Source organism: Myotis yumanensis, unplaced genomic scaffold (genome assembly GCF_028538775.1).
Source record: "Myotis yumanensis isolate MYYU_CA2020_CCGP unplaced genomic scaffold, mMyoYum1.0.hap1 SCAF_11, whole genome shotgun sequence".
Lineage (NCBI taxonomy): Eukaryota > Metazoa > Chordata > Mammalia > Chiroptera > Vespertilionidae > Myotis > Myotis yumanensis.
Genome location: NW_027223762.1, coordinates 43,059,130 through 43,072,132, shown reverse-complemented (window position 1 = coordinate 43,072,132; position 13,003 = coordinate 43,059,130). Strand labels below are relative to the sequence as shown.

The window sequence follows — 13,003 nt, the reverse complement described above, 5'->3', positions numbered from 1 at the left end:
TATCATATGATCCCATGATCTCACTTCTGGGTGTATATTCAAAGAAATCAAAAACATCTTCGAGAGATATCTATACTTCCATTTTCACTGCAGAATTATTTGTGATAGCTAAGACATGGAAACAACCTAAATGTCCATCAACAGATGAGTGGATAAAGAAAATGTGGTGCATGTATACAAAGAAATATTATTTAACCATGAAAAATGAGGAAAACCTGCCACTGTGACAACATAGATGAACCTTGAGGCATTATGCTAAGTAAATAAGCCAGACAGAGAATGACAAATACTGCATGGTATCACTTATATGTGGAATCTTTTTCAAAAAAGTCAAACTCATAGACACAGAGAATAGAAAAGTTGTTGCCAGGGACTGAGAGAAGTAGAAATTGGTAAAAGGGTACAAAATTTCAGCTATAAGATGAATGAGGTTTGAAGATCTAATATAAAATGTGGTGAATATAGTTGATAATACTGTATTGTATAACTAAAATTTGATGAGAATAAAATATAAATGTTTTTATTAAATAAACTATGTGAGGAGATGAATATATTGACTAACTAGATGTGGGTATTCTTTCACAATATAAACGTACTAGAGGCCCAATGCACGAAATTCGTGCAAGGAGCTTGGCCCTCGCAGCCCCAGCTGCCTAGAGGCCCTGTGGCCCTGCCCACTGGTCATTCTGTAAGGTCATTGCGGAAGGTCGTTGTGGAAAATCGTTCTGCTGTCTGGTCTAATTAGCATATTAGCTCTTTTATTACTATACTAGAAGCCTAGTGTGAGAAATCGCGTGGCCCCACCCACTTACGCGCACCCCGCTGCGCTCACAGCCCCACCCACCTGTGCTGGTCTTTGGTTGTTACAGTGTTAGGGCCACAGGCCTTTTATAATATAGACTAGAGGCCCGGTGCATGAAATTGTGCATGGGGTGGGGGTGGGGGGTCCCCACAGCCCAGCCTGCACCCTTTCCAATCTGGGACCCCTTGGGGAATGTCCGACTGCCGGACATTCCTCTCACAACCTGGGACCACTGGCTCCTAACTGCTAACCTGTCTGCCTGCCTGATCACCCCTAACTGCCCCCCATGCTGGACTGGTCACCCCCAACTGCCCCCCCTGCCAGCCTAGTTGCCCCCAACTGCCCCACCCTGCTGGCTGGGTCACCCCTAACTGCCCCCCCCACCCCCCGCCGGCCTGGTCACCCCTTACTGCCCCCCTGCTGGCCTGGTCACCCCTTACTGCCCCCCATTCCAGCCTTGTTGCCTTCAACTGCCCCCCTGCCTGCCTGGTTGCCCCATAATGCCCCGCACACTGGCCTGGTCACCCTTCACTGCCCCCCTCTGCTGGCCTGGTCGCCCCTCACTGCCGCCCCCCGCCAGCCTGGCCACCCCCATCTGCAGCCCCTACGGGCCTGGTCACCCCACGCAGCATGCTGTTTGGTCATTTAGTCACGCCCAACTGCCCCTGCTATGGGCCTGGTCGTCCCACACAACCTGCTGCTTGGTCATTTGAGCGCCCCCTCACTGACCCTCCTGCCGGCCTGGTCACCCCAAGCAACCTGTTTGGTCGTCTGTTCAGTTGTGATGGTCACTTAGGCTTTTATATATATAGACTAGAGGCCCGGTGCACAAAAATTTGTGCACTGGGGGGGGGGGTCCCCCAGCCCGGCCTGTGCCCTCTCGCAGTCTGGGACCCCTCGGGAGATAACAATCTGCTGGCTTAGGCCTGCTCCCAGGTGGCAGAGGGCACGCCCAATCCCTAGGTGCAGCCCCTGGTCAGGCTCAGAGCAGGGCTGATTGGGGAGTTGGGGCGCTGACCCGTCATTCACAGAGCAGGGCAGATCGGGAGGTTGCGATGCCACCCTCAGTCATGCTCAGGGTAGGGCCGATTGGGGGGTTGGGGCACCGCCCCCTGTCACACTCAAGGCAGGGTCGATGGGGAGGTTGCGGCGCCACCCCCGTCACGCACAGAGCAGGGCCGATCAGGGGGTTGGGGCGCTGCCCCCTGTCACGCACAGAGCAGGGCCGATCAGGGGGTTGGGGCGCTGCCCCCTGTCACTCACAGAGCAGGACCCATCAGGGGGGTTGGGGTTCCGTACCCTCTCACACACAGAGCAGGGTCGATCAGGGGGTTGGGGAGCTCCCCCCTGTCACGCACAGAGCAGGGCCCATCAGGGGGTTGAGGAGCTCCCCCCTGTCACTCACAGAGTAGGGCAGATAGGGGAGTTGGGGCACCGCCCCCTGTCACACACAAGAGCAGGGCGGATCAAGGGGTTGGGGTGCTGCACCCTGTCATACTCAGGGCAGGGCCAATGGGGAGGTTATGGCTCTACCCTGTCACACACAGAGCAAGGCTCGTGGAGGGGGGTTGGGGTGCCACCCTCTATCACCCACAGAGCAGGGCCGATCAGGGGGTTGGGGTGCCGCCAATGTCACACTCAGGGCAGGGCCGATGGAGAGGTTATGGCTCTACCCTGTCACACACAGAGCAGGGCCCGTGGGGGGGCGGGGGGGTTGGGGCGCCGCACCCTGTCACACACAGAGCAGGGCCGATCAGGGGGTTGGTGCGCCGCACCCTGTCAAATACAGAGCCGCAGGGCGATCAGAGGATTGGGGAGCTCTCCCCTATCAGGCACAGAGCAGGGCTGATCAGGAGGTTGGGGCGCCTTCCCCTGTCACGAACAGAGCAGGGCAGATAGGGAGGTTGTGGCCCCGCCCCCTGTCACACACAGAGCCACAGGGCGATCAGGGGGTTGGGGAGCTCCCCCCTGTCACACACAGAGCCGCAGGGTGATCAGGGGATTGGGGAGCTCCCCCCTATCAGGCACAGAGCAGGGCTGATCAGGGGGTTGGGGCGCCTTCCCCTGTCACAAACAGAGCAGGGCGGATAGGGAGGTTGTGGCCCCGCCCCCTGTCACTCACAGAGCCGCAGGGCGATCAGGGGATTTGGGCGCTGCCCCCTGTCACGCTGATCCCGGTGCCAGGAGCCTTGCTGCTCCGCTGATCCCGGTGCTGGGAGGCATATTACCCTTTTACTATATAGAATAGAGGCCTGGTGCATGGGTGGGGGCCAGCTGGTTTGCCCTGAAGGGTTTCCTGGATCAGGGAGGGGGTCCCCACTGGGGTGCCTAGCCAGTCTGGGTGAGGGGCTGAGGGCCATTTTCAGGCTGGCGGGTGACTGAAGCTCCCAACTGCTCCTTTTTTTCTTTTTTTTTTTTTCTATTCTGGGCCAGCTTTAGCTCTGAGGCCTCGCTGCTGAAAGCAGGTTTCTGGCCTTTACCTTCTGTATTTGATACAATGTTTCGGTCCGGCTGGCTGAAGCCCGGCTGACTGAAAGCTGGTTTCTAGGGTTTTGTTTAACTTCTATATTTGCAACATAGTTGCTTAGAGTTGCAGCTGAGAGGCCGGCAAGTCAGGCGGGGAACGTTGGAGTTCGCCATCACTGGAGCTAGCAAGCCTCCCTGTTCGCTTCAGTGCATGGCTGCCGGCCGCCATCTTGGCTGACAGTTAATTTGCATAAGGATATGCTGATTAGCCAATGGGAAGGGTAGCGGTCGTACGCTAATTACCATGTTTCTCTTTTATTAGTGTAGATAGGACTAGGAGCCCAGTGCATGAATTCATGCACGTTGAAAAGAACTGTGGGCTGCAAGGCTGTGGTGATCACAGGGGCAGGTCTCCGCCCATCCTCCGTGCCCTCACCAGGCCCCTCCCGCTGTGGCCCTTGGTCCCCTGTCTACCATCAGCCCTGCTCCCGCCGCTGCTGCTCCCATGCACTGGCTGGCCCCACTAGCACCCACTGACAATGTGGAGTGATGGGGCTGGTGCCAGCAGCAGGTGCGAGCGGGGCCGGTGCCAGCAGTAGGTGTGAGTGGCAGCTATGGCTCCAGCAGCGGGTGTGAGCAGGGCCAGTGCCAGAAGCAGGTGTGTGCGAAAGGCAGGAACGTGGCGTGTGAGAGCAAAGAATTTTAAGTAACCACCAGAGGCTGCCCTGATGACAGCAACCGGCGCCCTGCCTTGGTCTGGTGCCCCCGCTCACTTGCTCCATCATCCTGCTGCAACCAATGCCTGCCATGTTCTGTGCTCTTTTGCCTGCTGCTGATGCCTGCCATGTTCTGCGCGTGCCCCCTGCTGGTCAGCGCACGTCATTGCGACCAGTTCAGTTGTTCCACCATTCGGACTATCTGCATATTAGCCTTTTATATATAGGATATCAAATCACTATATGTCCATTTTATTTTAAAGAGCTTATAATTTTATTTTCAGTAGTACCTCAATTAGACTGAAAAAGGATAAATGATAAAGGATAAAAATGAGGTGGTCAACCACAAAATATTCTTTAGGTAGGTCAGCTGCTAGATGAGTCACATGTTCAAGGTGTGACCATGGGTTATTTCAAATTACCTATAAAATTACTTAAAACAAAGTTATATTATGTGTGTATCTTATAAACTTTTCAATCATTTTTTTTATTATGTTAATATTGATAATCTTTTAGTGAGGAAAGGGCTTATTTAACCCCCCTGCCAGCCTAGTCGCCCCACGAAACTAGTTTGGTCGTCTATGGCTCAGTGGTTGAGCATAGACCAATGCACCAGGAGGTTGATGGTATGACTCCCTGTCAGAGCACATGCCCATGTTGCGAGCTCGATCCCCAGTTAGGGGGTGTGAAGGAAGCAGCCAATCAATGTTCCTCTCTTATCAATGTTTCTATCTCTCCCTCTCCCTTCCCCTCTCTCTCAAAACTCAGTAAAAACATTTTTAAAAACAAACAAAAAATAAATAAAGAGGCCCCAAGAATGATTATGAAAATATGACAAAAGCTTTAAGAACTTCAGAATAAATGACCCTAGGCAGTTTAATAAGAATTATAATTACTCTTAAATATTAGCATTATTATGGAGCATGGGTAATATTGTATCCAAAATATATCCAGCGCTGGCTGGTGTGGCGAAATGATTAGAATGTCAGCACCCACACACAAGGGTCTTGGGTTTGATTCCCAGTCAAGGGCACATACCTGGGTTGCAGGTTCAATCCCCGGCCCTAGTTAGGCAAATACAGGACGCAACCAAGTGATGTCTCTCTCTCTCTCTCTCTCTCACTCTCTCTCTCTCTCTCTCTTTCTCTCTCTCTTTCTCACCCTTCCTTCCTTCCTTCCTTCCTTCCTTCCTTCCTTCCTTCCTTCCTTCCTTCCTTCCTTCCTTCCTTCCTTCCTTCCCTTCAACTCTCTCTAAAAATCAGTGGAAAAAATACCCTCAGGTGAAGATTAACATATGTATTTTCCCTTGATTTACTGTGGAAGCCAAAATATCTCTAGGAGAGAAAATGTAGGGAGGGCGAAGTGGGACTATAGTTAAGTGTTCAGCAGAGAATAAAGCATTAGAGAAAACATGAGGATCATTTATACTTGTGTATCATAGGGGGAATATGTAATAGGTACTTTTACTCTTCCCCTAATCTATCTCAATTTTTTTATTTCAAGGGCTTTTCAGACCATGGTCAGATGTCCTCTCAGAGAATAGCTTGTATATTTTGTTGTTGCTTTAGCATTAAAATCGCTGAGGGAAAATTAAAGGCAGACAGGAAGCCATAGGGGTTGAGCAGCCAGTTAAGTGCTTAGTAAAGGAGAGGTTCTGGAGACCATGAAAGGTCATGTCGACAGTGCTTATTGGAAACACTGGTTGCGTAAAACACATTGGGAGTTTATTTTTACCAGATCATTTCAGACCAGCTAACTCAGAACTCAGTGTAAACATGGCAATTATAACAGCTACATGTTGTGTATTTTCCTAAGCTACTGTTTCCAGAAAACTTTCCCTTGCAGATGGAAATCTTTATGCTGAAAAAGGGGCAAGAAGAATTAGGAGGTCTTCAAGGTATTTTCTTGCAGTGTTCCCTTTTTTTGCCATACGCATCATAATTTTTTCATTGTTTTCCTTGTTCATAAGAATGTCTTCATTCCCTTACAAAATAGAATGAAAGTATTTATTCATTTACTCCATCACAAATATTGTTTGTATACTTACTATGCAATAATGTGTTAGATTCTTAGAGAAAAAATAATTCTTAGTCCTTAGAGTTTATAATCTACACAGATGGCAGAGCCTGTAAGTTCTATACAGAACAACGTGAGACGTACTAGGATAATATATTATATACATTAAATCTCTCATTGATTCTACAAGTTTCTATAAAGCATCCACTACATACCAGACAATTTATAGGTATGAACTAAATAAACAAGTCTTATATGCTAGTTGATAAATGGGGATGATAGTTCATAAACATACACACACAAAATCTAATTTAATGTGAGGGAATGGTAAGAAGTAGGAAGAAAAATAAGTGACCTGAATGAAATGAGAATGGAATCATTTGAATTTCTGATAGCATTTTGGTCAGAGGGAGCTGTGCAATAGTAGGCATTGGTGTGTTCAAGGAGTATAAGGAGGTCAGTCAGCAGTGATGTGTCTATCATTGGTGGTAGGAGTGATAAGAGATCAGATAGGAGTCAGATAATTTCTAGCCTTGTAGGTCACAGGAAATACATAAGATTTTATCCTGGAATGAAATTTGAGGCCATTAGAAGATGGAAGTGATGGTGATAAATGGATTTATATATTGGTGGGTAACGTTGGTTACTGTGTAGAAAGCAAATACATCGTGGATCAGTAGGGTTGAAGAAGAGAGCCCAATTTGGAGATTATTGCAGCCGTCCAGGTAAGAGATAGTGTTTACTTGAATTACAGTGGTGGGATGGAAATGGTCAGAAATATTTTTAAAGGAAGAGATGGCAAGTTTATTGTTGGATTGGGTATGGGGTTATAAGAGAAAGAGTAGAGTAAGATTTTTGAACTAAGCAAACTTAGTTCAATGATTCAAACATACACACACACCCCCCAAAACAGTAACCACAAAAATTTATCTGCACAATTAAAGGTAAAAGTAAAGAGAAGAAAGCAAGGATGATTAGTGTTAGAATATTATCTAAAATTATTTACAAATAACTCAAATGAGAAAAAAATGTATGAGCATTTAAAAAGATACTAAAAAGGAAGTTATAAGTCAACATCTCTTCCTGCTAACATCTCGTAGAAGGCCCCTCTATCAGTAATTGACAAATGTGGAAGGCAGAAAATCAGTAAGGATATAGTTTAACTGAATAGTACAATCAACCAACTGGGTCAAGTTGAATACTTTATCTAAAAACAGGGAATGCACATTCTTCTCAAGATATTAAGAACATTCACCAAGACAGACCATGTTTAGGTAATAATACACACCATAACAAATTTTAATGAATAGAAATCATACAAAGCTTGCTCTTAGACTACATAGAATTAAACTATGGAAATAATTAACAGAAAGATAGCAAAACATTCCCCAAATATTTGGAGATAACCAACACACTTCAAAATAACACCTGGGTCAAAGAAAAAGTCTCAAGAGAAATTTAAAAGTATTTCCAATAGAATGAAAATAAAATACAGCTTTTCAAAATTTGTGGCATCAGTGAAAACAGTGCTTAGAGAGAAATGTATACCATTAATTGTATATATTTGAAAGAAATAATTTTCTAATAGCAATCATCTAAGCTCCTACCTTAGGAAACTAGAAAAATAGAGCAAATTAAATGCAAACGAATCTTTTAAAAAAAATAGAGCAGAAATTAGAATGGAAAATCCAAAGAGAAAATTGGTCAAACCAAACACTGATTCTTAGAAAGATCCATAAAATTAAACCTTGAACCAGGCTAAGAATAAAATAGAGAAGACACAAGTACTAATATCATAAATGAAAGAGGAGCCCTCACTATTGATTCCATGTACATTAAAAGAGTAATAAAGGAATATTGTGAATAACTCTATACCTATAGTTTTATAGTGATGAATAACTGTGGGGTGATGGATGTGCTAATTGATGTGGGGAATCCTGTTCCGATGTATACCTATATCTAATCCTTCCATAGTACATTCTAGATATCTTACAATTTTGTCAATAATACCCTAACAAAGCTGAAGTAGAGGCAATACTTCCTTCCTCATTGTTGGAGGCCAGGATTACTCTCATACCAACCAAACATTTCAAGAAAGGGAATCAACAAACCAATATCTCTTATGAATATAGATGCAAAAATACTTAGCAAAATATTAACAGATTGAATTCAACATGTATCAGAAGCATACAGAGTTGACTCTTGAACAGTTATAGGGGTTATGGGCTGACCCCCTGAATAGTCGAAAATATGTGTTATAATTTTTGACTCACCAAAAACTTAACAACTAACAGCCTACTGTTTGACCAGAAACCTTAATCATAAACAGTCAATTAACACATATTTTATATGTTATATGTATTATATATGTATTATTACAATGAAATAAGCCAGGGAAAAGAAAATGTTATTAAAATCACAAAGAAAAGAAAACATACTTATAGTATTTATTGGGGAAAAAATCCACATTTAAGTGGACCCAAACAGTTCAAATGTCAACTGTACAGTGCAACCAATTGGCATTTATTTCAACTGCAAGGCTCATCCAACATTCAGAAATCAATTAATATAATCAATCACATCAGTGGGCTAAAAAAGAAAAATCAAACAATCATTTTAGTAGATGCAGAAAAAGCATTTGACAGTATCCAGCATCTATTCATGATAAAACCTCTCAGCAAACTAGAATGGAAATTTCCTAAACATCTTCAGAAGCTGTATAGCTAACAACATACTTGATAGTGAGAAACTAGAAGCTTTCCTCCTAAAATCAGGAAAAAGGAAGGGATCCCCTCTATTCAGCATGCAATAAGACAGGAAATATGAGATCTACAGATTGAGGAGGTAGAAATAAAACTGACTTGTTTGCAGATGACATGGTTGTCTATGTTGAAAATAAGAAAGAATTGACAACAACAACAAAGAAAACACTTTTCACAAACTCTACCAGAACTGATAACTATATTAACCCTATATCCTCAACCATGCTATATTCAAATATCAGTCTCGTAGAGAATAGCAAGGTTGAGGATACAAGGTGAATATACAGAAGTCCTTTGTTTTCTTATTATACTAGTAACAAACAGCTCGAATTTGTCATTAAAACACAATATCATTTACATTAACATAAAAAAGAAATATGTATAACTCTAAAAAATAAAAAAGGTCTATGTGAGGAATCCTATAAAACTCTGATGAAAAGAAATCAAAGAATAATGATCTAAATCAGTAGTCGGCAAACTGTGGCTCGAGAGCCACATGCGGCTCTTTGGCCCCTTGAGTGTGGCTCTTCCACAAAATACCGACTTCTGCGCATGGGCCATGAAGTTCAATCGCACTGAACGTGCGCGCCCGCATGTGGTATTTTGTGGAAGAGCCACACTCAAGGGGCCAAAGAGCTGCATGTGACTCGAGAGCCGCAGTTTGCCGACCACTGATCTAAATAAATGGAGATATGTTCCTTATTTATGGATAGGGAACACTCAATATTTTATCAAGGTATCAGTTCTTCCTAACTTGATATATAGATTTGAAATAATTGCAGTCCAAATTCCAGCAAGTCATTTAGTGTATATTGGAGAAAGGAGTCTTTTTAATAAGTGTTGTTAGAACATCTGGACATCCACATGGAAAAAAGGGGAAAAAATGAATCTAGACACAAATCTTACATTTTTCACAAAAATTAATTCAAAATGGATCACAGACTTACAAGTAAACACAAAACTATAAAATGCGTAGAAAATAATATAAGGGAAAATCTTGATGACCTTTCATTTGGCTATGACTTTTTAACTAAAACACCAAAAACATAGTCCACCAAAGGTAATATTAAGTTGGACTTCATTAAATTGAAACCTTCTGCTCTGGGAAAGACACTGTTAAGAGAATGAGAAGACAAGCCACAGACTGGGAGAAACTATTTGTAAAATGCATATCTCATAAAGGACTTACATCCAAAATATATAGAGAACTGGTAAAACTCAACAACAAGTAAACAAACCAATTTGAAAATGGGCAAACGATCTGAACAGACACCTCATGAAAGAATGGAGAGGGAATATTAAATTAAAACGAGATACCACTACACAGCTATTATAATGACTGAGAGCACCAAATGCTGGAGCAACAGCAGCTCTCAGTCATGCCATTTTGGAAGATGGGTTGGTCAGTTTCTTAAAGGTTGAACATAGTCTTGCCATGCAACCCACCAGTCATGCTCCTTGGTATTAACCAAGTGAGTTGAAAACCTAAGACACACAACTACTTACACATGAATGCTTAAAGAAGTTTTTTTCATAGTAACCAAAACTTGAAGCTACAATGATATCCTTCCAGAAATGAATGGATAAACAAACTGACACATCCAGACCGTGGAATGTTGTTGTTCAGTTATGAAAAGGATTGAACTGTCAAGCCATGAAAAGACATGCAGGAAGCCTGAATGTACTTTGCTAAATAAAAGAAGCCAATCTGAAAAGCTACATCTATTCAACATCCTATTCAGTCATACAATATGTCATACGATTCCAAGCATATGACACTCTGGAAAAGGCAAAGTTGTAGAGAAAGTAAAAAGATCAGTGGTTGCAGGATTCAGGGGATGAGTGAAGAAGGGATGACTAGGTAGAATTGAATGGATTTTTAGGGCAGGGAAACTATTCTTTATGATACTGTATGGTGAATATATAACATCATGAATTTCTTAGAAGCCATAAAACTGTACAATATAGATTAATCCCTAATTCAAAACTATGGACTTTAGTTAGTAATAAATTATCAATATTGGTTCATCAATTGTAATAAATGTACCACACTAATGTAAGATGTTTTAATAGGGGAAACAGTGCGAGGAAGATAGGGAGGCAGTGTATGTGAATGCTCTGTACTTTCTGCTCAGTTTTCTTTAAGCCTAAATTTCTAAAATAAAATGTTTATTAATGAAAAGAAAATATTTAGTAAAATGGCAATTCCAGGATAGTTGATTATCATACAAGTTAATTGTCATGCTTGTAGATTATTATATAAATAAGTAAAGAACTAAGCACAGAAAAGTCCATGGAAACATTATTCATATAAGTCAACATGATAAGTGCCTATATTATAATATGTAAATATACTGCAAAATAAGTACCACAGAAAAGGTGAAAATGGAGAGTGATATTACAGGAAGGGAGGATCTTGGAGTCCCAGAAGAGATGAAAGGGAATGGAATTCTGAGAGTGAGTGTAATTTTGAACAAAGATATGAAAGTGAAAAAGGATGCACGTAGCTAAGGACAGTGCCAGTTTTTCTTTTTGGTGAAGCAAAATAATAGTTTGCCCTGCAAACACAAAATGGAACATATTTCACTATGCTTTTGAAAAAAGAAAAATTCATGGAATATTACTTAATATCCCCAATTCTATTATTTAGTGGATATGTGTGCGATGTTTCCAAGCAGAAATTTCTGGTATGCTTATACTAAAAGTCTGAATGATTTAAAAAATTTCATATTTCACAGGATGCCAGACATGCAGCTGAAGAAGAGATTTATACCAACTTAAATCAGAAGATTGACCAGTTTCTCCAGCTGGCCGACTATGATTGGATGACAGGAGATTTGGGAAACAAAGCTAGTGACTACCTAGTAGACCTCATTGCCTTTCTACGTAGCACCTTTGCTGTATTCACACACCTTCCTGTAAGTGACAGTTGCTTTACTTTGTCCATCATGTAGAAAAATGTTCTCTTAAAATTGAGTTTGGTGAAAAATTTTTGTCTGTTTCTGGAAGCTCTTTAGGTTATAAAAGCTCACTCTATAATCATCATCCCTTAACAGGATTTAGAGATCTCTTTTATTATTTTTTCATTTAATTTTATATTTTGTTTATTCTAAAAATAGTCCCTAACGTTATGTCTACTTATATTCCTTCCAACTTAAGGGTAATTAGTACAAACACATAGTGAATGCCTTGGTGGAAATAAAAGAGAAATTTAGGAGTTAGGATTTCAGATATGTATTTTTTAGTCCTAGAATGTCCATTTAATTTTTTTATAATTTCAAATTTTCTGCTAAGACTTTCCATCTTTTTTTTTTTAAATATATTTTTATTGATTTCAGAGAGGAAGGGAGAGGGAAAGAGAGAGAGAAACATCAATGATGAGAGAGAATCATTGATCAGTTGCCTCCTGCACGCCCCCTATTGGGGATCGAGCCTGCAACCCCGGGCATATGCCCTTGACAGGAATCGAACCCGGGACCCTTCAGTCCGAAGGCCGATGCGCTAGTCACTAAGCCAAACCAGCTAGGGCGACTCTCCATCTTTTTATTTAATTTTTCTCTTTTCTTGAGCTATGTAATCACAGTCATTTTAAAGTCATTGTTTATAAATGCTAATGTGTGCTTTACCTACATATTGGTGGATTTCTTTCTGATCCCTTTTTTTTTCTTGGTTATCGGTAACATTTCCCTATCTCTACTAATTACTTTCTGGTTGACATAAAGCCCTGTGTTTAAAATATGTAGAGGTTTCTGGTGCTATCATCTCCCACCAGGTTTGGTTTACTTTTTTCGTTTATTAAGTAGGTAGAATGGATGGGTGAGTTGTGGTTTGAGCCTCATCACCTTAATCCAATCATGGGCTGATCTGGATCAAGCTTGGATTGCAGTTGTGTGTATCTTTGGTTTGCCCCTGTTGATAGAATGTGGTTCTTCAGTGCTTTTAATGAGAGCTTGGCAGGTCATTGTCTCTTCAGCACAAAGAAGATCATGGAAATTTCCTCTTTTCTAAAGAAATCTTAGTACTTTAGCCTCCTCCTTTCTTCTTTGATTTTAGAATTTGCCAAATGTCTTGAGGAGTCTTACTCAGATCAACAATTGCCAACAGGAAAAAAAATGTGGTTGGCTTTCAGCTCTCACCTGAGATTCCCATGAATCCTCCCACTAGTGAGTCTTTTCTCTGAAACACTAAGACCGGGAAATCTTACTTTGCTTTTCAGAGGTTGGCTTAGACCAGGGGTGGGC

At 42.2% G+C, this 13,003-nt stretch overlaps 1 protein-coding gene across 3 annotated transcripts in view; it reads left to right on the top strand.

The window, feature by feature from the left end:
* The window catches only part of EXOC6B (exocyst complex component 6B), a 494,441-nt gene that overhangs the window by 271,395 nt on the left and 210,043 nt on the right, over positions 1–13,003 (top strand). For all 3 annotated transcript variants that reach the window (XM_070429462.1, XM_070429464.1, XM_070429463.1), the window contains one exon: positions 11,501–11,680. In XM_070429462.1, coding sequence (XP_070285563.1) covers positions 11,501–11,680 — 180 coding nt within the window. The remainder of the gene's footprint in view (positions 1–11,500; positions 11,681–13,003) is intronic.